At 43.0% G+C, this 25906-nt stretch overlaps 1 protein-coding gene across 2 annotated transcripts in view; it reads right to left on the reverse strand.

The window, feature by feature from the left end:
* Positions 1-2844: 2844 nt before the first annotated feature.
* Positions 2845-25906, reverse strand: part of F13A1 (coagulation factor XIII A chain) — a 172615-nt gene continuing 149553 nt past the window's right edge. For both annotated transcript variants that reach the window (XM_066268426.1, XM_066268425.1), the window contains 3 exons: positions 23552-23712; positions 9982-10118; positions 2845-4707 (listed from right to left, as the gene is read on the reverse strand). In XM_066268426.1, coding sequence (XP_066124523.1) covers positions 4554-4707; positions 9982-10118; positions 23552-23712 — 452 coding nt within the window. In that variant the 3' untranslated portion in view covers positions 2845-4553. The remainder of the gene's footprint in view (positions 4708-9981; positions 10119-23551; positions 23713-25906) is intronic.

The raw sequence follows: 25906 nt of genomic DNA on the forward strand, positions 1-25906 counted from the left end.
GCCCAAATTTTAGCCTCAGAGAACCTGAGTGCCACAGACAGTCTCTGAAATGGTATCAGTCTTTGAAATGGGCAGCTCCCCTCAACATGCTACTTTTTTCACTTCATCTCCATCTCATTTTCCATTTTTGATCCCAAATGTAGCTACACCCCAATCTTGTACTTTCCTGACTGACCTGAGTTAAGCATTCTAGTCCATATGCTCTTGGCTTTGACCACAGGTAGTTTTTAGTTCTTACTGTCAGCCTCTATTAGCTTCCCTCCACAACATGGCCCAGAAGGAACAAATTCTCATTCCTGGAAGTACTCTAGCTCTGACCTGTACTTGCATTTCTGTGGCTAAAGACCTTTGTAGATACTTTGTCATGAATCACTATGGTGACTATGGAAAGTCCTTCTTTTCCTTGCTGGTTATTCATGCCAAGCTAATTGCAGTTCTTTAAAAGAACCATGCTCTTCCTTCCTCCTAGGCTGTTACGTGAGTTCTTCTCTGTCAAATCATCTCCATCTTACCTCCTATTCTTTTTTTTAAGTAAGAGGAGGGGAGATAGAGAGACAGACTCTCACATGTGTCCCAACTGGGATCCACCCAGCAACCCCTATCTGGGGCCTACACTCAAACCAATGGAGCCACTGGCTATGAGAGGGAAAGAGGGAGAGAAGGAAGAGAGGGAGTAGAAGAGAAGCAGAGGGTCACTTTTCATGTATGCCTTAACCGGGGATCGAACCTGGGATATCTGCATGCTATGCTCTATCCACTGAGCAAACCATCCAGGGCCCTCTTATTCTTTTTTTTTTCCAAGAGTTTGTTTAAATCTATTCCCATTATTCTTGCAGATTTTCATGCATCCTTTTCTGTTTATTTTTCATGGTACACTGGACATACTTGTATTGACATATCTATTCCTTCGTACTTTATGTATCTGCCTCCTCCTCCAACTTGTAAACTCTTTCTGGGTAGGACTGTGAGCTTTTCATCTTTGAATCCCCAAGCTCTAATATGATGCATAATATTCAATAAATGTTTTCCAAATTCATGTTTGCATGCATTTATTAATGAATAGTTGGGTGGTTAGATGGATGGTTGGAAGGCTGGTTGGCTGGCTGAATCATGGGAGGATGGCTGAATGGTAGGAAAGGTTAATGAATGGGTGCTTGGGTTGGTTGACTACTAATTAGCTTTGAAAAAATATTGGATAAATGTTCATAAGTGAGTTTACACTTAGAATTCTCTGACTTTTAATTGCCAATGAGCCTAGCACAAATTCCGTCTCCCCATATTCCTATTATAAATTTGAGCATATTTTTGTTTGTTATACTGAAGCTCTTCAAAGAGTCTTGAATGAAGTTGATTTGAAATCAGCATTCTTAAATCTGGAAAGATAAGAGGTTTAAAGAATGTACAGAAAACCAGAGATTGATTTTATTGCCTATTCCCTCTTCAGCCAAACTTTCCATGATACATGGCTTCTTAGGCCTTAAGTTCTTCATCAACAGTTTGGAAATAATTATATTTATTCCTTTTATGGGTTGGTGAAGTAAAATTACCTGAAAAAGATCCCCCACATATATATTCTATCTATCTGTTTGTATATCTACCTATCTACTTACCTATAGATTTGCATGTTAGCTTGATATATCACCCCAGAAGAACCTTGTGGAAATGTATTATTACCACCTTTTAGTCACTGAAGCTATAAACACAAATAAGAATTTATTCAGAAGCACAGAGGATTAGCATGGGCAGAAACTAGAACCCTGCTGCTATCTCAGGTACATTGCTTACCATTGCTAAAATACAATTTGTAGAGCCACAGTATTATTACACAATGCAGAATCAACTTGGACTTGGGGAACATGTTAAGGACACTACTCATTTATGGATTCTTGCAGTATTGGCCAAGAGTTTGCTTATAGGCTTTTAATCACTGTAAAAAAAAATAGAGGACTGGATGAAGAAGATGGGGCACATATACACCATGGTATATTATTCAGCTAGGAGATATGGTGACATCGGATCACTTATAGCGGAATGGTGGAGTCTTGGTAGCATTGTGCGGGGTGAAATAAGCGAATCAGAAAAAAACAGCAACTGCAGGATTCCATACATTGGTGGGACATAAAAGCGAGACTAAGAGGCATGAACAGGAGTGTGGTGGTTATGGGGGGTGGGGGGAGGGAAGGAGGGAGAGGGGGAGGGGGAGGGGTACAGAGAGAACTGGATGGAGGGTGGCGGAGGACGATCTCTCTTCGGGTGATGGGTATGCAACAGAACTAAATGACAAGATAACCTGGAAATGTTTTCTTTGAATGTATGTACCCTGATTTTTTGATGTCACCCCATTAAAATACAAATTTATTTATAGAAAAAAAAAAAGAGCTGGGCTGGCTCTAAGAAAATAGGTATAGTTTTGCGTGCCAACCCCAAATTTGTTGATAATAGCTTTCTGAAGTACTGTGTTGAGAAGGACTTTGAGGCTATATCTGAGCTGCAATTGTTTAGTGATGTCTGTCATGACTGTAGACTCTCCTGTACATATTTGTCATATGTATTTTATCTCTGTTTAAAGACCACAGAAGGTGGTCATTATGATAGGTATTCATGTGGGCGTGTCCACTGATTCACTCTAATGATTCATGAAACCATTCATGAGAAATTTTCTACAGATATTTTGCAATTTCTAGAAGGTGGTTTGTGAACTAAATATGTAAACACACTCCTGTGAATGTGGTTAAAATGGAGAGAGAGAGCAGTGAGGAAAGCTAACTGTGATATCAATACCTATTAGTTATCTTTTTGAAAGAACAAATGCTTGAAAATTCAAAGCGTTCACTTCTGTGCAGATGCAAATACAATGAGATTAACTTTATTTTAAGCTTTCATTACATAATTAGTAAGAATATACTATATTAAGCCAGTTATTCAGTCTAGTCAAATGCATTTAATTTTAAAATTAGGTATTGGAAGGCTTGGCAAAAGCTGAGAGATTACTTAACAGAATTAGTGTGGTATTCCTTTAGGGGACCAGCTATCTTCATGGATTCCTTGCACTGAAGATTCAGGAGCAGTCAGTCTCAAAGGCTTAGGAATGCGGTTTTGTAGACCAGAGAATTCCATTCTGGCTTCTCTCTCAGGTTTCTTTCCACTTTTTTTGTTGGTTAGGAATTACAATCTCTATTGATCTAACTCACAACCTAGGCAGTGTCAGCGGGTAATTTTGACCATAAATCAGCCATGCTAATAAATACCAGGCCATTCTGACTGTTGGAACCTTGGAGCACAATACAAATAATGTCAGCATTCACTGTCACAGGGTCTGCAGTTCTACTAGCTATTTGCAAGGTGGAGTTTGTATTATCTCTTCACACCTGAGTGATGAGCTGAGATCTCAACGTGGATGATGTGGAGGACAAGAAAAAATTACTGGCTGTCCATGCTTCCACATGTTTGGTCACTAAATCTGGCAGCTCCTCCAAATTGTTGGGCTTCATTCTTTCTCTAAAAATGTACCTGGGACTGCATTATTATGCAAAGATGATCTCAGAGAGACAGGTGAAGTATAATCAGCAATCAAAGAGACTAATTCCTCATTTCTTCTGTCCCAACCCAGTCTCATTTCTTTCTAGTACAGGCATACATGCATTTTTTTTTTTTTTTTTTTTTTTTTACAAATTGAAGGCAAGATCCTTTACCAGCAAAAGATTACAACTTGCTTTATTGGGATATTTGTTGTGGTGGTCTGGAACTGAACCCACAATGCCTCTGAAGTATGCCTGTCCTGCAGCCCAGAAAGAGTTAAAGTACGGGCTATTGGTCCCTGCTGATCAGGCCATGGTATGACACCTCCTATAAAATGTACCATAAAACTACATTATTTAATAGATCTGAGTATTGCACCTGCTTTCTTAGGCGATTAAATTTCTCACAAATGTAATTTGTTAATATGGGGCTGCATCTTCTCACAAGGTAAAACTGTGAAATTTGGCAGGCAGTTGCTTTGCTGCAGGTGCAAGCTAAAAGACCTTTCCCTGGCTTTGCCAAGAAGACAAATGATGCTGTACTCAATCCATGGGAAAGTATTCTGACATGCGGCAGAACCTGCTTCTAAGAAAGGGGAGCAGAATTCTAGGGCTTCCATTTGGGGGAATCTGTTCCCCTTAAAAGACAGAGTGGGGCACCAGAAGGCTAGTTTCACATGAGGCCAGGTATTAACAAATCCATTTGCTAAGGGAAATCTTCTGATATTTGGAGCTGCAGCCCTTTGTGATGATAAATGATGACTTTTGCTCTGATGTGCTATGAGAGCTTAATTAAAGCTAATTCTCAGAATCCTTTGGAAGGTGGCATGATTAAAAACAAACTTCTACTCCGAATAGCCTGGGTTTGGGAAAGTGTGTCTCTGAAACACACGGTGTCCCACTCTGGCACCCTACTTGGTCCTGTCTGGGATTCCACACCTGTTAGAGCAAGAGCTGACTACTTTTGCATTAGAATTTCTTTAGCCAAGACTATGAGAAGCCAAGTGCCTGGCTCCATCCTAGCCTCCTGTGCATTCACACAGAAGGTCGCCTTTGAATCTGCAAATCCAGCTCGCCATACACATGCCTCAGGGAGTCGCTGGTCAGGCTAGCTATCAGCTTCCGATGGCCGGGGACCCAAGGCCGACTTACTTCTTCCCATTGCACAGTGGTGTTGGGCTGGATTTCACTGAAAGGATGAAGAGAAAAGAAAGGTTTTACTTCTTGGAAAGGCAGATCCAGGTTCCCACCTTGGTCAGGAAGCAGGGAGAACCTTGCTCTCTTTTCTCAGTTGACAGTGGCTAGAGGACTGCTGGTTACAACCCAATGAGGCCATTAATGAGGCTCTGCCAGACCTGCCAGACACAGTCCTCTGGGTCATGATTTTTTCTCTTGGGTGGATCGGCTTTTCTCAGTATATGTGGTTCATGCAGTGTGTGGTGGGGCTGGGCTGAGCCCCATCAGCCACAAAGTAACTGAACTCTAACTTGTTCCCAAGCCTCCACAGTGGCTTCGTCGGTGTGGCTGCTCCACCTTAGCTCATGTTTTGGCACTCGAGTCCCTCCTGGGATACAACTTCTATTTGAATCCCCCAGATACCATTGCTGAGGTACTGACACTCTGCTTAGTTCTTACCAGACCCCTTGGGATGGATCTTTTCCCAGACCCAAGATTGTAACCCTATCTGCTGTCAGCTGACTCTGAGTATCTGCATGCTCTGTAATTCATAAACCTGCTTCAACCACCAAACTGGGCCTTCTGCCCATGTACCTTTCTGCTACTTATTGTTGCCCTGAACTAGTGCTTTTCTGGGAGAGAAACAGGGAAATGAATGGAGACCCTATGTGGGTCTTGAAAAGAGGGAAAAGGGATCTGATTACTTTCAATGGAGTATTGAGGCACAGCAGGAGAGAACTGGAAAGCACTTAGAAATCATTTAGTTCAATGGTCTCATTTTACAAATGATAAAACTGAGAACCAAAGGGGCATATGGAAGCTTCCATGGTCACAGAGCCCAATGGTCCAGACGATGGAAAAAGAGATACACACTAGGTGGGTGGGGGCATAATGAGAGTGCTTGTGTTCAGAAATAAGAAACATGTGTAGAGGAATTCTGTGGATAGAGCCATAGCTATATGGGTCAGGGGCTGCAGAAGGCACTTCGTTAGTACCATGGAGGGACCTGGGAGACCAAAGGATCTGGGGATACCACTTGCTACAGACTGAAGATGGTTGGAGGGATTGCAAGGAAGCAGGACCATGAAGGAAAGTCTGGAGTGGTTCAGGGGCCTCAGCTATGTGAGTTCCCATGTATTCTTGGGGCTGGAGCCATGCTGGGTCACTTCAGACAGAGTCAGGGTGAAGGGAGAAGCATGGGGCCATGGACTTGTGCTTGACCCAGTCTATGTGGGGACAGAACCCAGAGATCTCCTCAAATGTCACTAAAACGATATGTATTTCAGCTGGCTGTGGGTGTATCCTCTTGGTATGAAAGGGTAAAAGTCTCAAATCCTAGAAATCCATAGACAGAAATAAGAAATCCTTTCTGTCTTGTAAGTAGCCAGTGGGTTGAGAAAGGCCTCTGCGACCTGAGGAGTCTCTCTCTCTGGGGCTGCTCCAGGCACTGACTTTGACATAGATAGTCTAAATGTCTCAATTAATTTATTATTTGCTAATGGTTTACCTAATTGTTGTTCTTAATAAATGTGACAACATAAATTATTTAAATCAGTTATATAAAAGTCAAGCTATGTGACGAGTACACCTACATATAACCTATTTATAGGTTTTGCAAACTCAGTAAATTGATTTTATGATTAAAGGTTTAAAAATCACTGACCTTACCATGGGTTTCCCCACCTATAAGATGTGGGCACTGTGAAATATCGACTAGCAGCTGAAGAGTTTTTGAACAGTGCTTAGAACTATGGCAAGGCATAGCAAATGACAAGTGCCAGGTATGTGGTGATATTTTCATTATCACCATCGCTTTTGTGCTTGCTGTTTTCCCTGCCTGGACCCTCTGCAAAATAATTTAGGACATTAAGTTCCTTCTGCCTGTATGTAGGAAAACAGCTCTTCATCCTTAATTTACAGTGATGAATTCAACAACAGTATAGGTTCTGAGATATTTATTTCTCAATAACTGTGTTATTTTTACCCTGATCCATTCATTTTCCCTTCCCTGGTTTCCCCCAAGTGATCAATCAGAAGCATTCCAATATATCACAGTAACTAGTAACAGTACCTTAAAGAAGAGTATGGATGGGCTATTTGCCTAGTGTGCATGAATGGACTGGTCTCTTCCATTCTTCATCAATGCCTAAGGGTCTGGCCTGGAGCCATGTAATGTGGCTAACTACTTCAAACAGAAACTATAATTTCTGAGACTTAAATAATGATCTGTACTCACTCCTAACTCACCCACATGATTGTCACACCTGTATTTCATATGTGTCTACATGTACACTCATGCATATCTAAATATGCAGTTACCTACAAGATATAGATACAGAAAGAGAACAACAAATCCTTTACGCATCTTGGTACATGGAGAAAAACTAGAATAATCTTATTTGCCTGGGGACAGGTTTGGTGATGAATGGTTCTCAGTAATGTGCTGAGCCATCAGGATACCCTGGCCATTTATCATCTTGAACACACGCAGGCAAATGTGATTATTATTACAATAAACAGCAAATTTTTATGGTTGTCCTCTGTGCATCCAGCTCTCAACTTCTGTCCTACTTGAAAAACTCAACATTTAAACCAGAATCACAAAGTCAGGGAACTTTTGAAATAACTCCTTGAACTTGATCATTTTTTTAAAGAGAAAAATGAATCTGGAATATGAATTATTTGATGTCCTGGGAGTATCCAAGTGCAGAAACTTGAAAGCTGAGAGTCTGTAGGAGGAGGTGGGGGAAGAGCAGGAAGGGAAACCTCGGAGTGGAGTTGGCTTGGACCCTGATCAAGGAATGAGACATGGCACCCACTGCCTTCCATGTTCCTAGTTCAATTACCTGCTCACTAGCTCCCACCTTCTAGGCCTACTGCTCTTAGCAGAAGATCCCCTGCCTTCCAGGATGCCTGCAGGGATGTGAGTGGACAGGCAGGGTGGTGACTCTTGACTATTCGAGAGATAGGAACAGACTTGTGAAAGATTCTGGTTCTACAGAATTGACCTTTTAAGAGTCCAAGTTGTTACACAGACCTGCCACTCTTAGGTCAGCTCTTGCAGCAGGGGACACATTGGAGTGTTTCTAACTATCTGGCAATATGGATGTGAGCAGTGGCTGGCTTAAGTTTTGCTTGTGAAAATGTGTGCTAGAGTAAACGGATTAAGTAGTGCTCCTGCCAAAGTCCCAAGCCCAGCTAAGGTAATAAATATTTCAAAATTTTTGAGTCTCTGAGAAAGAAATCTTCCCTGGCTTTGGAGAGACTTACCTCTGGATTTGAATTCCCATAAGAGACGAAGACCCTGGCATTCTGTGTGCTACCTATTTGCTGTAGACCAATATATCGCAGTAACTAGTAACAGTATCTTAAAGAAGAGTATGGATGGGCTATTTGCCTAGTGTGCACGAATGGACTGATCTCTTCCATTCTCTCACTGATTCACTCCACTTTGCCTGCCCTACTGTCAGATATTAACAATAAACAATGCACCTGGACCCTCAATCTACTTTGAGCCTTATACCACCCAAATAGTGGCTCATTGTACTGTGTGAGTATTGACCTGTCTTCTGACACATATATTGTTTCTTATCATGCATTGACTTTCAATCAAAGTGGGATTCTTGGCATAGCCAAGGTGTAAGGGTGGCAGGAGGTTCTGGTGCCCTCAAATGAGCTTGTGGGCTTACCACTTGTAAAGGAAAAATAGGATACAGCAGGGGACTGCTTTGAAGAAGAAACATGTTTTAAAACTAGGAATCTGATTCAAGTGGGAAGGTGTGAGTCCTGATGAGTGAGACTATCATTTCTGATGAAAGCAGGATTTCTGCTGACCTCTCACTCTAGCTGGGGTTGATTTCTAATTTAATTATTTTCTTTTGAAACTTTTCTATTAGCACAGAAAGGTTGTTATGTTTTATACTTGCATTTTTTTAAAGCACTAAAATTATTTTCTCTGATGTTCATTGCATTCACCAGCATCAGGCATCTCTTAAACTATGGGATGCGAAGCTGTGAGAACTGTAATTTGAAAGAAATGCAGAGGGCTCTTCGTGGGCAAATTGGTTTTTAGAGATGTCCCAGCAGGGGTGAAGGAGGCCTTGCAGTTATCCCACAGATAACTTCTACAGCAGGCTTGCTTCTACAAAGGACATCGGAGAAATTCCTGATACACCTGGTCATCAGGCAGTTTCTAAAGCCCTCCACCTCCCTGTCTATACCTTAGAAGGTCACCCCACAGGAAATTTGCTAGATTGATTGATGCTGACAGGGACTTATTTATAGTAGAAATGAAGGTAATAAACCTTAAAGATTGGGATCCATTCTGGGTGTCAAAATCTAAGAGACCACTGACAAATTGGAGCATGTGGAAGAGGGAGGGAGCTAAAACCATGTTAGAGGTGAGAGAAATGAAGTCCAGGTGGGTAGAGAGAAGAGTCAAGGAAGATGTGACAGTTGTTTGTAAACATTTGCAAGCCATCAGATGGGAAAGAGATAGGCCTTATTCTATATATAGGTCCAGATGACAGAATTGGAATTTTTGGTAGGATCGAAAGACATGATTGTGTTCTAACAGTTGGAGCTACCTGAGCACAGAATGGCCTGTTTGGTTGGGTGACAGCCTTTGTCAGTAGAAGTCACCAAAGCTGAGAACAGTATGGCACAATCTGATGGTGCTGGATGTGAATGAAGCAGAGTGTCATTTATGTTGTTTCAGAGCCTAGGGTAGTTACTGGTTCCCTGAACTAAGTCTGGGACTCTTCAGGCTCACCTTTATTCTACTGAAAGCACTAGAGAGTGCTTGGATTCAAAAATTTGAGAGGTTGAGTTAGAAAGAAAGGATTCAAGAAAAAGAACACCTAATAGCATAATATTTGACATATAGCAGGCATTCAGAAAAATTAGTAGAATTGATACATAAGAAAGTAATATGGCAGAATGCTTGAAACTTGGTTTTTGGGATCAGCCACTCTGAGCTTAATCTTGGTATTACTCTTATAAACGGTGGTGTTTGGAAAACCAGTTGACTTCTCTGAGCCTCAAATTTCTCTTCTACCAAAAGGAGATTATAACAGTACCAATCTCATTTGGGTAGTTTTAAGGATTAAATAAGGGAAGTGCCAATCAAACCAACTCTATTTTTACTCCATTTCCCACAGAAATGCCAATAAAGAAGTAGCAGCTTTTTAGACATTTTCATTGGCAATTAGCTGTAAGTTTGTAAGAGACACAGAGAGATAAAACTCCCCATAGCCCCACCTCACCTTCCCACAACCCCAGCACATACCGGAACACCTTCCTCCGTGGTTTGATCACTCCAGGACCATCCAGACGCATCCAAACATTTTGCAGAGTTTCTTTTAAAGGATTGGTGAACTCAACGGTCACAACCATGTCAGAACCAACCATCTTAGCACCACGTACCTAAGACACGAATTGGGGGTGGGGAATGCAGTTCATTAGTTGCACATAATATGGCTTTCTGCCCTCCTGTGTTCTTGACAACCTTCACTTTTGCATGCTTTATAGCATAATTTTTTTTCCAATGGAACCAGTGCAATGAGGATAGCTTATTGCTCTGACTAGGAGATACCTATTGAGGTGAAAAAGATGAAAAATTACTAATTAGAATCACACTCTTTTCTTCATTATAAAAACCACCCTAATTAGAGCTCAGGTTAATAGTTTGGCTACCAGCTGCCCTTTGTCAGCAGGAGGTGGAAATAAATTTGGTGTAACAACAGATTTCTACCGTGATGGCGTGGGCGTCAGGGTGAACTCAGCTTCTGGATAAGGCTCAAGTTACCTGTCAGGACTTGGGGGATTCCTGAGTTCAGGAGGAAAAAGTGCTCCAGGGGGGCTTGTGCCTTCTCACTGTTATAAACACTGTAAAGAAATATGTCCAAAGAGGGAGTCCTCACCATTGGACTTGAAGAGGAAGCTGGACACTAAAATAGTCAGAAGAGACTGCATTTACCTCTACAACATCTGAGTCCAGGAGGGTGTGAGGCTGTTTGTGGGTGAGTTTATCCATAACACATCTTGGAAGTATCAGGTATTTGGCAGGAGATGCCAGAGTTCGATGTCAGCTTCGACACTTACTAGCAGCAGGGCCTTGTGACTTCCTCAACATTTCTGAGACTCAGTTGCCTTATCTCTGAAGCTGCCTGACAGTTCTACGGGGTGATCTAAGGATGCTGTTGATAGCAATTATATTTGCGCTGTGTTTGCAGTGTGCTGGCAGTATGCCTCACATTTGGAACTATAATATATATATGTTTTCCCAACACCAACACTCTGTCCTGGGAAATGGCCAGGTGGTCCTAGCATCCTCTTGTTTGCTTGGGAGCCAGTGTGTCCAAAATGGATGGATCGGTGGAAGCACTAAGTAACTTGGGAACAAGACAATACTAAAGCTCTTCCTCATAAGAAAGGGGTAGGATGATAACACACATAAAGCAGCTAGCACCCTGCATCGAACTTGGCAAAGGCTGAATACATTATAGCTCCTACTTTTTTGAGGTGGCAGTGCTTGGAGTAGTTTGTTTTATTTACCATATATTCTAGCCCACTTTCTACTTCGATATCTAGCCAATGTCCAGTAAAGATTTGTTAAATTAGGCTGACTGCTTAAAAAAGAAAATTTCATGGTTGTTTAATTTTTCTATATAACAGCTCAGTTATTATTCTATCTTATTTAAGCAGTGTGTGTAATATAGAAACTATCCTATAGATTGCTCATGAAAGGAAAAAGACATTGCCCAGAGGAGAGGAGTACGTAGTCAAGAATAGAGCTTTATGGCTTATTCTTTAAGATATAGTTTGTGACTAAATCTATGTCTATGGGAATTTAAAAATCTGTAAAAAAAAATAAAAATTGCAGCCAAGTTTGCATGTTCAAATGCCCATCTCCTAGGGTGGGATGGGGGGAGAGTAGGTTCACAGAATCAGGGTAGAACAGAAGGTGATCATGATGATGACTGTGGCAGTTGTCACCTACAGAGCATGGATTGTGTGCTGGAGGGTGAGTTTAGCACTCTAGCCAGTGGCCCTCCACCTGGCATGCACAATAGAGTTATTTGGGGAAAATTACAGAAGTGTAGGCCCACCTCTGACAATTAGATTGGAATCTCAGATGGTAAAGCCTGTCTACTTTAAGCACCCCTTTTGGTTTCTAAAACCAACTTAGAAAACTGCCACCCCCCCAGTTGAAAACCACTGATGCAGACAAAACATTTGGAAGACAGACGTGATTTCTCCCTTTCTTCCCAGATGTCCTGACTCTGTCATAGATGTTGGCGGTATAGAAGTGCATTATGAAAATACTTTACATGATACTCCTAGGTTAAATTCTCACATGTGTTCAAACTATCTTTCCTAAGGTGAAAACAAATTTTCAGGACATTTTTGCATTTAAAAGAGTTCAAACTAAATGTAATATTTACAAAAACTGTCTAAATTTGAGAAAGTGAGGCTGCTTCAAAGACACTGCTGATAAAAGTCTTTTCCCTAACTTTATTTTGGGGGGAAATATTTTGGAGCCGTCTGCTTTCTTCTGCATACTTTTACAAATCTGAGAACAAGCCCTGTAAAAATATCTGATAATAGCTACTGACCCATCCTCCACACAGACATATACGGTGACAAATGTAAGAGGCACACCCAACTCACATGTGGTTTTAGGGGTTTCATTTAGATAGACCCATGTCATCTACCCATGGACCTCTGGAGCTAATGGGCTCCAGGTTGAGAATCATTCCTCTTCTTGTAGGCTTCTTCTATAGGAAGAGCCTGGTGCTGTTAAAAGCCAAGTGCACTTTTCCAGGTCGCTGATGACTGTGATAGGGAAATTATGTATTTGAAAGGTGGCCCCATGTGTTTGGGCCTTCACAGGTAGGCTTAGATCTGAATATGCTTAGAAGATTAAGTTCTCTCAGATAATTCCATAGGCCATGCCTAGTCAGTCTGCTTCCAGAGATTACCTCTATAATTAGCTGCTGGCACAGGTGTTAGAAATACTGCCCAGGCTTCCAGGGTGCTGGAGCAGGGTGGAGGCTGTGGAAGGCTGGGAGAGGGCAGAAAAGGGCCCTTATAGGTTGTAGAATGTTTCTTTTGCAATTAACAAAGACTCAGTGTCACGCTTCTGACTTTTGTCTCCTGTACTCAAATTTAAACTTTGCCTAACTACTGAGATGTTAATGAGCCTTAAAACTTAAACCACCTGGGTTCGATTCCCGGCCAGGGCACACAGGAGAAGCGCCCATTTGCTTCTCCACCCCTCCGCCGCGCTTTCCTCTCTGTCTCTCTCTTCCCCTTCCGCAGCCAAGGCTCCATTGGAGCAGAGATGGCCCGGGCGCTGGGGATGGCTCTGTGGCCTCTGCCTCAGGCGCTAGAGTGGCTCTGGTCGCAATATGGCGACGCTCAGGATGGGCAGAGCATCGCCCCCTGGTGGGCAGAGCATCGCCCCTGGTGGGCGTGCCGGGTGGATCCCGGTCGGGCGCATGCGGGAGTCTGTCTGACTGTCTCTCCCCGTTTCCAGCTTCAGAAAAATGAAAAAATGAAAAAAAAAAAACCAAAAAACAAAAAACAAAAAACTTAAACCAAACCAAATATAATAACCTGTCCAACATTTAACATCATGGTTTTCTACTTAAGAGTTTAAGTAGAGATATTTCTTCCCATTCTTTTGAGGAAAATGGAGTGTACACATAATATTTTCATTCTGTGTGTTGACTTAAGTGATGCGCCTGCTATGATACCTGTGAAATGTAGCGAATGATGGCTACTGTGGGTAAAAATGTCTGTTCAAATCCAATTTTTTAGGGAATCTGCACTGCTTTTCTCCAATGCCATAAAAATAATTCCATAGCAACATAATTATATTTCTTCCTTTTTTTTGCTTTTATTAAATCTTAAGTACAAGGAGCTTTTAGCAATCCAGACATGGTTAGATCAAGAAGACACTTAGATATATTCACCTTGGAGAAGAGCAGCTATTACTCGAACCAGAGGAAAGGATAAAGCATGTATCATACTCAGTATCATTAAATTCTTTTCCACGTGTTTGATGGCCCCAAGTCTTTAAAATTTCTATGTAAAATACCTCTGTTTTAAAAAATTGACAAAAAAATGCTTTTCCAAGTTAAACATCATTTACCAAAATTAACATGCTGAGTTCTCTCTTATGATATTGCATACTAATGAGCAACAAGTCTGATTCTTTAATAACTAAGACAGTTCTGACACACACACACACACATACACATACACAAACTTTTGGGAAGAAATTACTCCTTTGGAAATCATAAGATGTCTTCCATGGAGTATATGCTTTACTACATTAAACATATACATAACTACATTAAACATTGAAACTGAAATGAAAAGAACCATTTGAGAAGGAATGAATTTAGTTGGCAATGTGATTCATGCAATCTGTGAGCTCACCTCATAGCCCTTCTCTCTCATGCTATCACTCATGTAGAGTACGTGTTACTGGATGGTCAACTTTTTTCTCCTCCTCAGCCTGTGATGGCTACTGGTAATAAGCAGTTGCTTGGAAACTATGCTCACCGGTGCTGGTAGCACCCCTATTAGCTAACACACTTAGGTTGACATTTACTAAACAGTGCTAATGGCTTGAGGCAGGTAATGTTCTACATCTGTGCTGTCCAATATGGTAGCCACTGGCCACATGTGGCTACTTAAATTAAAATTAAGTGAATAAAATTAAATTAAATTAAAAATTCAGTTCCCTTGTTACATGGCCAAATTTCCAGTGATGAGTAACTACCTGTGGCTAGTGGCTATTTTATTGGATAGCACAGATTTGGAATATTTCCATAATCATAGAAAGGTCTTTTGAACAATGTTGTTGAGTGATTTATGTATTTTAACTCATATAATCCTCACCACTGTATGAGGTAGACACTATGAGTCTTCACTAACAGATGAGGAAACTGGGGCACAGAGAAGGCAAGTCACTTGTTCAAGTTCACACAGACAGTAAGTAGGGGAAGTGAGAGCTAAATGCAGACAGTCTGATGCCAGAGTCATTGCTTAACCATACCCCTGGATGGACTCTGATTAGTAATAATAATATTAATGATGACTTATATTTTTTAGCGTTCACTTAGTAATAATGCAGGCATCCTTCTCATTATTTTATTTGCATTATCTTATTTAATCCTCCATGTGGCCCTATGGGCTTCGGAGTGGACATGATCATTACATATCACATAACATTCTACTAATATGAAACTGAAACTTAAAAGATGAACAAAATGCCCATGTTACAGAGCTGGTAAGTAGGTAAAGCCCAGATAGAAATCTAGGTCTTTCTGACTCTGAAGCATTCATCTTTAAACACCACGTACACTGTAATCTCTCTCAGTAGAGAGGCAAAAATAGTAACTTTTTTTTTGCTAGAAATAGCCTCATTATTTTCTGAAATCCACTGAGAAATCATTTGCTGTGTTACCTTATATTGTCACTAAACTAGCATTTGAGCACAATGATTTTAACTTGACCCTAAGCTAAAATTGAAAACATATACAATCCAAGTCTTTCTCTTTAACTTTATGGGGAGAGAATCTGATTCCTATGACATAGTGTGGCAGATTGCCTTGGGGCTTTGATATATTATATGTCTTGATGATAATAGGGTTTTTTATTTAGGGTAAAGATGGAGATCTCATTTTGAAAAATAACTAGTAGCCCACACATTGTGGGATTATATGGCAAAGTAGATGGGACTCATTGTGCTTGATGTTTTACTTTATGTGTGTCTTTTTTTATTTTAAGATTAAAAGGTAGCAAACAGGACATGTGTAAAGAAAATTATGTTTTAGGTACCCCAGTTACCAGAGATTTCTCATTTTCCTTCTTAAGTAAAGGCTGTTTTGTAGCTGTCTGCCCAGAGAGATGGGCTTGTACCCACTCCGGTGGCAGGGGTCACTCACTTATGTGTCCACTGTGACCAACAGCTGTGAGTGGGTGGAGAGTCAGCAAGAGGAGCATGGGAAGGCAGGGCTGATGGTGCCCTGCCTGGGACCCTCCTGGGACACATAGGCTTCAACTGCTCAGAGCCCCTCATTATTGCACCTCAGACAGATGTGTGTGCTTTTCTCCAGAGTTGGTATAGGACAATACCAAGTGACACAACTGCCATGGCTGAGACACTGACAGTGACCATACTTGGGGCAAGCTGAGGGGAAAGCCTGCTAGACCCAAGGTCTGCAGACCAGGGGCTGCTGTGGTGTGTCCTTGCCCCAAGTGGCTTGAACTCTCTGGGCCCCAGTTTCCTTTGTGGTTGTGGGGAGAATTCAGTGAGAAAGGATCTGGCAGAGCATCTGAAACATACCAGCACTTTAAAGGAAGAAATGTTGCCAAGGTGACCAGGAGAACCTCCTCATCCCAAAGGTCCTCTATGGAGAATGAGGTGGACTCAGTGTCTTAGGTATTGGGGAAGATAACCTCAAAGGAAAGAAACTGGGAGCCTCCACCAACACTTTCTAAAGAGAAGTGGAGAAGTCCAGCTCCCTTTGCCCTGTACTAGCCTCGCACTGAAGGGCCACAAGTATGGGCAGGGTGTAGGTATGTCCTGGTAGAACCAGGGCATGTGGCAGAGTCAGAGAAGACATAGGGAGGTGGGAAGGGAGACAAGCGCTTGGTTGGAGACCTAGGAGGGGAAAACGGTTCAATGATCAGGGGTTCATCAGAACACAGTCACATTTTCATTTTCTGTCTCGGTAGAAAGTTTCAGATATTTAGCTTCTCCTAGAACAACACAAAATTGTAGTTAGGTCTCACAGTTTGCCCACTGGCTGTCAAATATTTTGGGGGCACATATTACATGTCAAGTGGTTTCCACAAGTGTGGCCTTTCTTGTGATAAAGATATGCAAATTGGTGTGTCTGTGCAGTTAGGAGAGGGTGCCCCTTTCTTGGGGTGGGTGCAGCTCTCTGACTGGCTTGGTGAGTGGTAAGTGGTGAGGGGGCTGAATTTGATGCCCTCATAAGAACCCCACCCCAGGCTGGGCACAGTCTGCACAAGTAGGTGCTAGCCTGCCATGGAGCCCACTCAGACGCAGGTCCCCTGAAGGGTGAGCAGGGATGTCACCCAGGTGACCTGCATTACCCTCACTGCTGCCAGTTCAGAGTACTGAGGCCAGGCAGTCAAAGCCAGGGTGCAGACATCCTGCTTGTAGGCATCTGTGAATGACTCACTACATTGGCTCTGTGGACACAGTCCATGTCAGAGGAGTCCCCCAGACTGTGTGGCGGTGGTGGCCAACCCATGAGCAAACTGCAGCATGCTCCTGGACTGAACTGAGGGTGGGCACTGCTGGATAGAAATCATCAATCTTTCAAAGAAAATGTCTACAAAAATGTTTTTCATTTTTTGAGTTTTTCTCTGATATGTTTTAAAAAGCATTTTCTATAACTTCTCTACAGAGGGGCCACCAAATAACTATTTGTTGAGTGAATTAAATGAGTGACAGATTAAAGAAAGATATGAATAAAGGCTAAATTTCTTTTAGATAACAGAAAAAATAAAGAAGGAGAAAATGTGTGTTAGAATCTTGTTAACGCCGCTCTAGGCCCAAATCCACCCTTGAGGGCCTATATCCTCCTAGGGTGGGGAGACAGTGAGGCACGTTAAATCCTGTGTTCAAAAATCATGGCAACAGTCAATTGTTCTTATTTTAACTGTTTAAAAGAATTTTTTAAAATTTGGGGGCATCTGTGTGTTCATGCTTGTAATTTCTAAAATTATACACATAGGAAGTGGTTATATTTTCTCTTAGCAAAACTGCTCCTAGCTCATGTGGGGAAATGAGTTCTACTTGTGTTTTGTAACATTCTGCAGAGGCTGCAGGATATGTTTCTGATACTACTGCCAAGGTCTGGGCACCTGAGCTGTTTTAGAATAACCTGGAAGAGTTTGTTGCCTGGATACTAAAGGGAGGTCACCTGGGGAACGTGTGAAAACCTCTGTTCTCTCCTCCCAGCCCTACTCCAGGCTCTTCAAGACTGACTTCTCTCTCATGAGGGTCCACAGGGAACAATGCACACACTCAACACCCAGTGGTTAGAGTAATGCCACCCAGTGAATGTTATCTTCACTTAGGTCAGAGGGCCACATGCTGCTCTAAGCAGTTCTCAGGGTGTTTCTGTGGGGTTTCCAGGCATAGATGGGACTAGGCAGGGAGGGAGAAAACATATCAGCAACGACCAGGTCCTGGCATGGGGTAAGTATTCTCACAAACATTACAGATGTCAACCTGTGATTGTAATGAATAATTATCAGTGGGTTAATTGTTTTGCAAAAGGGGCACTGAAGTTCAGAGAGAGAGAGGCTGTGTGTGTTTGCGTGTGTGTGTGTGTGTGTGAGAGAGAGAGAGAGAGAGAGAGAGAGAGAGAGAGAGAGAATAGAGGAAGAGAGAGACAGGGAAAGAGACAGAGAGACAGAGGAAGAAGAAAGAGGAGGAGGAGGAAGAAGAAGAAGAAGAAGAAGAAGAAGAAGAAGAAGAAGAAGAAGAAGAAGAAGAAGAAGAAGAAGAAGAAAGAGGAGGAAAAGAAGAAGGAGGAGGAGGAAGAAAAGAAAAAATAAAATGGAGGCTAGGCATGTGTGGTGGAAGCTAATAGACATTGGTCTTCATTGAGACTTACTATGATCAAGGTACCATGCTAAGCTTTTTATGTGAATTATTTCAGTATCCCTCCCAGAAACCCAGTGAAGTTGGCACTATTACTAGACCCATTTCACTCCTGAGGTGGTTGAGTAGCCCAGAGCAGCCCCAGTAGGGTTATGAAGCCATTGGTCTGATTGCAGCCGTCTCTAAGTCACTACGCTATTCTGAGTCTCTGAGGGCTGCAGGTGTCCAGCCTGGTGTTCTGGTTCCAGTTGCCCTGGATGAGGACATAAAAATGTGAAACCTTCACTGCCGACTGACAGCAGGAAAAGCTCATTGGAAAGCTGTCACCACGCTACACACCACAGATACCACACAAACCAGCTATAGCCTGGAGACCAGCAGATTCCCCCCACTGCCTCTATCCTCTTTGAAAAAACAGCTTTAGTTGAAAATCAAAATTCCAAAGAGTCTTTTTCTGACTTAAAACATCTTAAAACCATCAACACATGAGAAAGCAGAGAAAAATTCTATGTCTGATTTTAATAAAATATACTTTTCTCATGAAAATATTTTGATAGCATGGAAAAAGAGACGTATGCTCATTAAAGTTTAATGACTGTCTCTCCCTGCCATTTCCATATGAGGATCAAACTCTGTGACTCATGCATGGTGGGTGGCGGGAATAGTTAACTTGTCATCATGGGGAAGAATGCAACCCATGACTGGGTCTGTAAAGAGGTAAGTACATGTCCACTGGCCAACTGCTTGGTTGACAAGTGTCTGAATCCCACCTGTGGATTCAGACAGGTGGGTTCAATATTGTTCCAGGTTGGCCTCTATTTTCTCATTAAAAACAGCTGTAAACTTGCTAGCAGGAAACTCCAGTCCCAAAGATGACCTGGGGACTCCCACAATAAGATAATGACTTGAGCAAAGGCTTTGAGGAGAAGAGAAAAAAGAGGTTATGACTCTAGGGAGGGAAGAGTTGACAATAATTTTACATTTATGCCCTAGAATTCTCACTGAAGCCTCTGTTCATAGACTTATTTAGCTCTCATCGAAAACTTCTAGGCTTACCTTATAATGGCTTAAGCTGCCTCTCTAGGTTGGTCACCATTAGACCCCTGCTCCTAGCCTTGTCTCCAACCAGAGAAGGCATCTAGTGGCTCCCCACTCCTGCCATCTACCTTTCTCCATGTCCTTGGTTATGTTTCTCCACAGGATCTGGAGTGGTCCCTCCATTCATCTCTACTGCTTGAAATGCTGTCCACTCTATGAGGATCATCTATTACACTACAGCCTTAATTTTGATACCCCACTACAACCAAACTGATGTGATCTCTCTCCCTTGAAAAACACAGATTCTTTGTGAAGGCAGTTACCAACTTCCACTTTGTAAGTTCCAGTGTGAGAGCAATGTAGCCTAATGGCTATCTTCCAAGAATTTTAAGTCAGAAAGACTTGACCCTTCCCTTACTGGGAATCATCTTCCCCTTATTGGGCATGTGATCACGGGCAAGTTGCTTATGAAGAGTAATAATGTCAATAACAACAACCAACATATACTTGGCATTTACTGTAAATTGGGTATTAGGTATTCATTATACACTTGCTACAACCCTATACATAAGTATTGCCATTATCTGTCTTTTACAGATGAGAAAAGGATGATAAGAGAGATCAAGAGATATGTCCAGGGTCACACAGTTATGCTGAGAAAGCAGGCTTGAACTCAGATAGTTTTGTCCCAAAGCCTGTGTTTTGACCATTAGGCTACAGGGGACTACCCTGCCTGGTCCTCAGTTTTCTCATCTGTAAAATGTGGGTTACAGTAATATTTACTTCATAAGATGACACTGAGGATTAAATGATAAAAGAAAAGTATAATAATATAGAGCACAGTAATTCATAGCTGCTGTCATTGTCATCACTGTTTTCTGGTTTCCTCCCTCCTCCTTCCCATGAGCTAAGAATGAAAGGGTCATGTCCTCCTAACCTTTTGGCTTTCATGTTGTCTTCCCTGTGCCTGGCACATTCATTGCAGTGACCTTCAGATGTTCTGTCAACAGTGGGCCCATCTTGGGCTCAAAGAGATTGACAAAGATTTCTAACATTTTCCTAGAATTTGGGGATGTTTCCTAGGCAATTTTGGACCTCTGACCCATTGTGCTTTTTTTTGTACTTTTACTGCATTTAGTTCCCTCTCCAACTCCTTTTTTATTCAATTTATTTGACTCTTCTCCCTAAGGTCTCCTCAATGTAATGTTATTTTTTTCTCTTCCTTCCTTCCCCCTTTCCCTCTCCTCTCTACTTGCCTCTGCTCTTCCTTTCTCTTTCCTCTCCGACTCACCCTTCCCTTCTTCTTCCACTCCCTCCCCTTCTCTTTTCTCCACCTCCTCCCTCCTTTTTCTCTGTGTCCTCTTTTCCTGCCTCAGTAACTTTCAGGACAAAGACTGCCATCTTGATGCCACGACTCTGTATTTCCTACCTCCAGTAGGCTCAGTAGCCTCCCGGGTCCCCAGTCCATTAGCCAGAGTTTCTGTGATTGGGGCTTCTCACAGCTAAGGGACACCTGTGTGACTTCTAAGGTTTGTAGTGCTTCACCCAGGAACACCTCTTCCCCTGCTCAGATTTCGTTTGTTCTGGAGGTTAACACGGTTAATGGGGTTAGTGGCGAAGGGGCAGTTTATGTGAGGATGCCTCCTGCCTTCCCTCCTGAACAGTATCAGCACTGGACAGAAGCCAGACTGCCATTTCTCTCCTGTGTGAGTCCCAGTCCAATGAGTCTACCTCCAAATAAGCTTCCTCTAGGACAGCATCCCTGACACCTTAATGGAAATAAAAACAAAACACAACTTTTTAAAAATGCACCCTCCCTGCACAGCTCATTCACTTGTCGGAGAAGGTAGTTTGATTCTGCCCCTGGGGAATTAAACTGCTCTTTAAGTAAACCTAGAAGATAACTAAGAAATTAATAATGTCTAAAAGATGAAAGTTATTAGTTTCTTTTATACATCCAGTTTATTATCAGCGGTGCAATTAAATTCTATTTGGGCTGTGGTTTTGAGCACTGCACCACTTGAAAAGGGCACTCTCCAGAGCCCTCCACAGGGGCCAGCTGTTGCTTCATAGAGGGGAAGAGCATTATAGGCCTTGCCTCTGGTGGGAGAGCTTCCTAGGTGGAGGCCACACAGGAGCATGGGAAAGGACAGGGGATGCCTCCATGTGCCACGGGGAGAGGCCTGCAGGGGACTGCCCCACGTCTCCCAGGAAGAGCAGGCCATGAGGGCAGCCCCTCCCTTTGGGGGTGGTGGGCAGGCCTATCCCAATTATGGTACCCAGCACCCTACACTATTGAATTCATATTCTCACAGGATTGAGGGCATCTCTGGAGGAATGCCAATACCACTTCTCCATCTTGTGTTTGTTTGCTATTCTGCCTGCAGATCCTGCACATCCTCATTTATATTTGTCTCTCTCTCTCTCTCTCTCTCTCTCTCTCTTTTTTTTTTACAGGGAGAGAGAGAGGGATAGATAGGGACAGACAGACAGGAATGGAGAGAGATGAGAAGTATCAATCATCAGTTTTTCGTTACGACACCTTAGTTGTTCATTGATTGCTTTCTCATATGTGCCTTGACTGCAGGCCTTCAGCAGACCGAGTAACCCCTTGCTCGAGCCAGTGACCTTGGGTCCAAGCTGGTGAGCTTTGCTCAAACCAGATGAGCCCACGCTCAAGCTGGTGACCTTGTGGTCTCGAACCTGGGTCCTCTGCATCCCAGTCCAAAGATCTATCCACTGCACCACCTCCTGGTCAGGCTGTATTTGTCTCTTAAGGGCCTTTGTGCAGAGGGCGCTCTGATAGATCTGTGGGAGGTGACGACTGGGGTGAAAGAACCAACTGGAGATGACTTAAGCTTTTTCAGAAATGAAGGACCTGGGGTTCTCGTCCTTGCCCGGCACTGAATGTTTGTGTTTCGATGACTGTTATCCTAGAGTGACTCACTGCATGGTAGCTCTCAAGTGCCATCCACATGGCACTAGACCCAACAAAAGCTGCCATTTGAATGCTATGCAACCATTATTAGTCTTATACTAATCCACAGAAATTTATTTATAAGATACAAGGCATATTTCCCTTACCCAGCTCTAGGGTCATTTACAATATGAGAAATTTTGTAATACTTTGATTTGTCTATTACTTTAGAGGAATACCCCTTAGAACTTGTGCTTATCACTCTTAATCACTTCAGGAAAAATAAATGTTCTCTAGTGACTTGGGTCACTAGACTTAGCTTATCTAAACCCTGGATAAGGCTGGCAGGAGATGTCATACCCCAAGGACCCTGCTGGAGGCCTGGGCTCCTGCTCACAGGGCAGAAGGGTCTCAGGGAGGCAGCTACAATGCTGCCAGTGCTCCTGGGGTGTGGGAGCAAACAGTCTACCGTAGTCAGCCCTCCTCTGCCAAGTGTTTGAGCCATCTGGGTAGAGATGGTTGTAAATAGGGAGACAACCTCAAAAATTCTAGCCAATTGGGCTCCCAAGCATCTGTGGTGCCAAAAGTTAGAAAAGTGGTTACCTTGGTGATGATGGGGGGGTGGTTAACTGGAAAAGACATGAGGGAACTTTCTGGGGTTTTGGAAATTCTCTGTATCTTCATGGAGCCAGTGGTTACAAAGTGTATGCATATGTAGTCATTGTCATCAAGCTGACATTTCAGTTTGTGCATTCCACTGTATACAATTATATCACAGGGAACAACAGCACTGTCCAAAATGCAGGTGGGAGATGGTCCAAGTGGTTTCCATTGCATGCCATGCCTGACCCACTTTATGCTGAAGGCAGGGAGAGTTCTAAGTATATGTATTTATTACACATCTTTATCTTCCTCTATAAGTGTGTTTATATCTACAGGTTATATTTATATCTGCAGCCAGATCTATATATTTAAATCAAGAAGAGAGAAAAGTGTTATATGTGTGTGTCTATATTTAGGGTGGTTTACATCTTTCCAAGAACAGGAAGATCCTAGCTCCATTATTATTATTATTATTATTATTATTATTATTATTATTATTATTTTTAAATTTGAAGCAAGACACACACACACACACACACACACACACACACACACACACACACACGGTAAAACACAGTAAGCCTGAATAACTAACCAACAACCTTGCCATTCTCCCTTGTCTGAGATGCCAAAACTGACCTTGATGATGACTGTGGGGATCGTCAGCATGGTGGACTTCTGCTTGGCCAGAATATCTCCAGTCTCATTGACACGAGCTGTGACGAAGAAGTGCAGGGACGCTTGCTCCAGCAGCTGGCCCATGTACTCGCTGCCTCTGACCAGCACCTCCTCTTTCTTGACTGGCAAAGGGAAACACACATGCCAGGTATCAAGACCTGAGATAAGGTCTGCTTCCCTTTGCCCAGTACCACCAGTGCCCATCTTTTCCGTGTTAGCACAGCACCCATGGGAACAAGCAAAGGTGGGGGGGTAGGTGGAACCAAGAGTCAGTCAGGGATAAGCTTTCTGGCTTCTGGGTTAAGAAAGAACATGGCGGAAATTTAATATTCAGTGAGGTCTTACTAGAGAAAATGTGTCAAATTCTCCAAATAGTGCTTTTGTGGTTGTAAAAATATGATGCCATGTTTAAAATCAAGGAACAAGGCATTTTAACTGAGGCTCCTTTGATGTGGGTAGGGACCTTCCCGAGATGGCAGATGTGGAGCAGTGAAGTTCAAGGATACCATTCCCTGGGCCGATCCCTCGTGCAATAAGAAACATCTCATGCAGGCCATGAGCCACACTGGAGAGAAACTGTCAATGATCTAAACCTGTTTTTCCCTTGCAGTGCTCTACATTTTCTTTCCAGATATTTCTGTACTAATCTGACATGATTTTTCTGTTTAAGAGAAAGAAGCTATAGAAAAATCAGTTTTCAGCATAGGCATTTAACCTCCTCCCATCCCTTCTCCTATATGCCACCTAAAAGACCTCTGTGCCAAAAGCTTATTTCCGCAAGCCACTAAGGGTAGCTTCTAGGATGACACCTGGAGGACAAGGAGCGGGCCTGGTTCCCTCTGTGCACTGTCAGGCTGAGGACGGGGATTCTATCTTGTAGCTCTAGCTATAGCAGTGAAGTTCAGTTTTGCTGCATCGCCCACTCTTTCCGTTACTCTCATTTCATACAGCCTAGGATTCTAGAGAGCAAAGGGCAGTCATGCAGCCTGGGCCTGGGCCACAGGGCAGCATCTACTGCTCCCTACCTGGTCAGAGCCACGGTTAGTGTGGCACCAGCAGCCAACAGCCCAGCAGGGAACTGGGTCACTCATCACCACCCTCATGCAATAGAGCACACAGGCTCTGTCAGCATTCGGAGAATTGAACATCTCCAGCACTGCTTCCCTGCCCAGTGTCTGCCTTTTGCTGAAGATTCCTCCTTCTTGCAAAAGTCATGGAAGGAAATAACTCATGGTCGATAGTTTCAAGTGCAGAGGTTAAATTATTACAGCCCTCCATAACAGGCAGCAGCCCCTGCAACCAGGAAGGGGCACACATGGAGGCAGTGCCAGGGTACAGGGAGCCTCCTGACTGGCTGGCTCACAGGTGAGGGTGCACCAGCACCTCCTACAAAGCTCCTCATGGATGAGCAGGTCCGTGACTGCTTCTAGCTCTGAATGAAGAGTTTTTTATCTTGCCTCCATATTTCAATCACATATTTAAGAATCTGCCCTGGCTGGATCCCACCCCATACCAATGAAATCAGAATCTTAGGGCCTGGGCATTGTTTTAAGTGCCAAAACAGACTCTATCTAGTGTGCAGTGGGGGCTGAGAAGTAGTGCACCAACCACCCACAGAATCAGCCCTGAGCAAGCTGCAGTTCAAGTGGTCTTTCCAACCCAGCACCCTGCTGCTCCAAGTGTGGTCTGCAGACCAGCAGACCGCCATTACCTGGGCATTTGTTAGAGGTGCAGGTTCTCTGACCCCACCCCTCTCTTGGACCAGGCAGGATCTGCCCTCGATTAAAGGCAGAGCTAGGGTGCACTTAGCATAGTTTCAGTTTTAAAACTAAAAGTTCTATACTGCAGAACCCACTCAATTCCTGGAAAACTGGAAAGGGTAGTCTTCCTAGACCAGTGACTGTCAACTGGGGGCAGTTTTCATTCTCCCTTCTGCCCAGGGGATATTTGGCAATGTCTGGAGACATTTTGCTGTTGGAAGTGGGGCTTGCTACTGGCATCTAGTGGATAGAGGGCAAGGATGCTACTCAACATCCTACAATCAATCCACAGGTCCAAGGCTTGGAGTGTCAGTGGTGCCTCTGCTGAGAAACCCTGCCCTAGGCTATGTAGAGTTATTAGAAGGTCTTAGTCCATCCTAGGAAAGCACTTAACACTTGGATTGATTCCTGAGGCTAGCCTTTTGAAACCATGACCTGATCTTGATCTTGGCTCTTAACTTCAGTGTTTTTGCATGACCCAGTCATGTTGCTTCTTTTGGGCCTAAGCCTGGACTCTGCTTCTTCCGTGGCTCCCCCAGAAATTAATTATCCAGAT

This window comes from Saccopteryx bilineata, chromosome 3 (genome assembly GCF_036850765.1).
Source record: "Saccopteryx bilineata isolate mSacBil1 chromosome 3, mSacBil1_pri_phased_curated, whole genome shotgun sequence".
In the NCBI taxonomy this organism is placed as follows: domain Eukaryota; kingdom Metazoa; phylum Chordata; class Mammalia; order Chiroptera; family Emballonuridae; genus Saccopteryx; species Saccopteryx bilineata.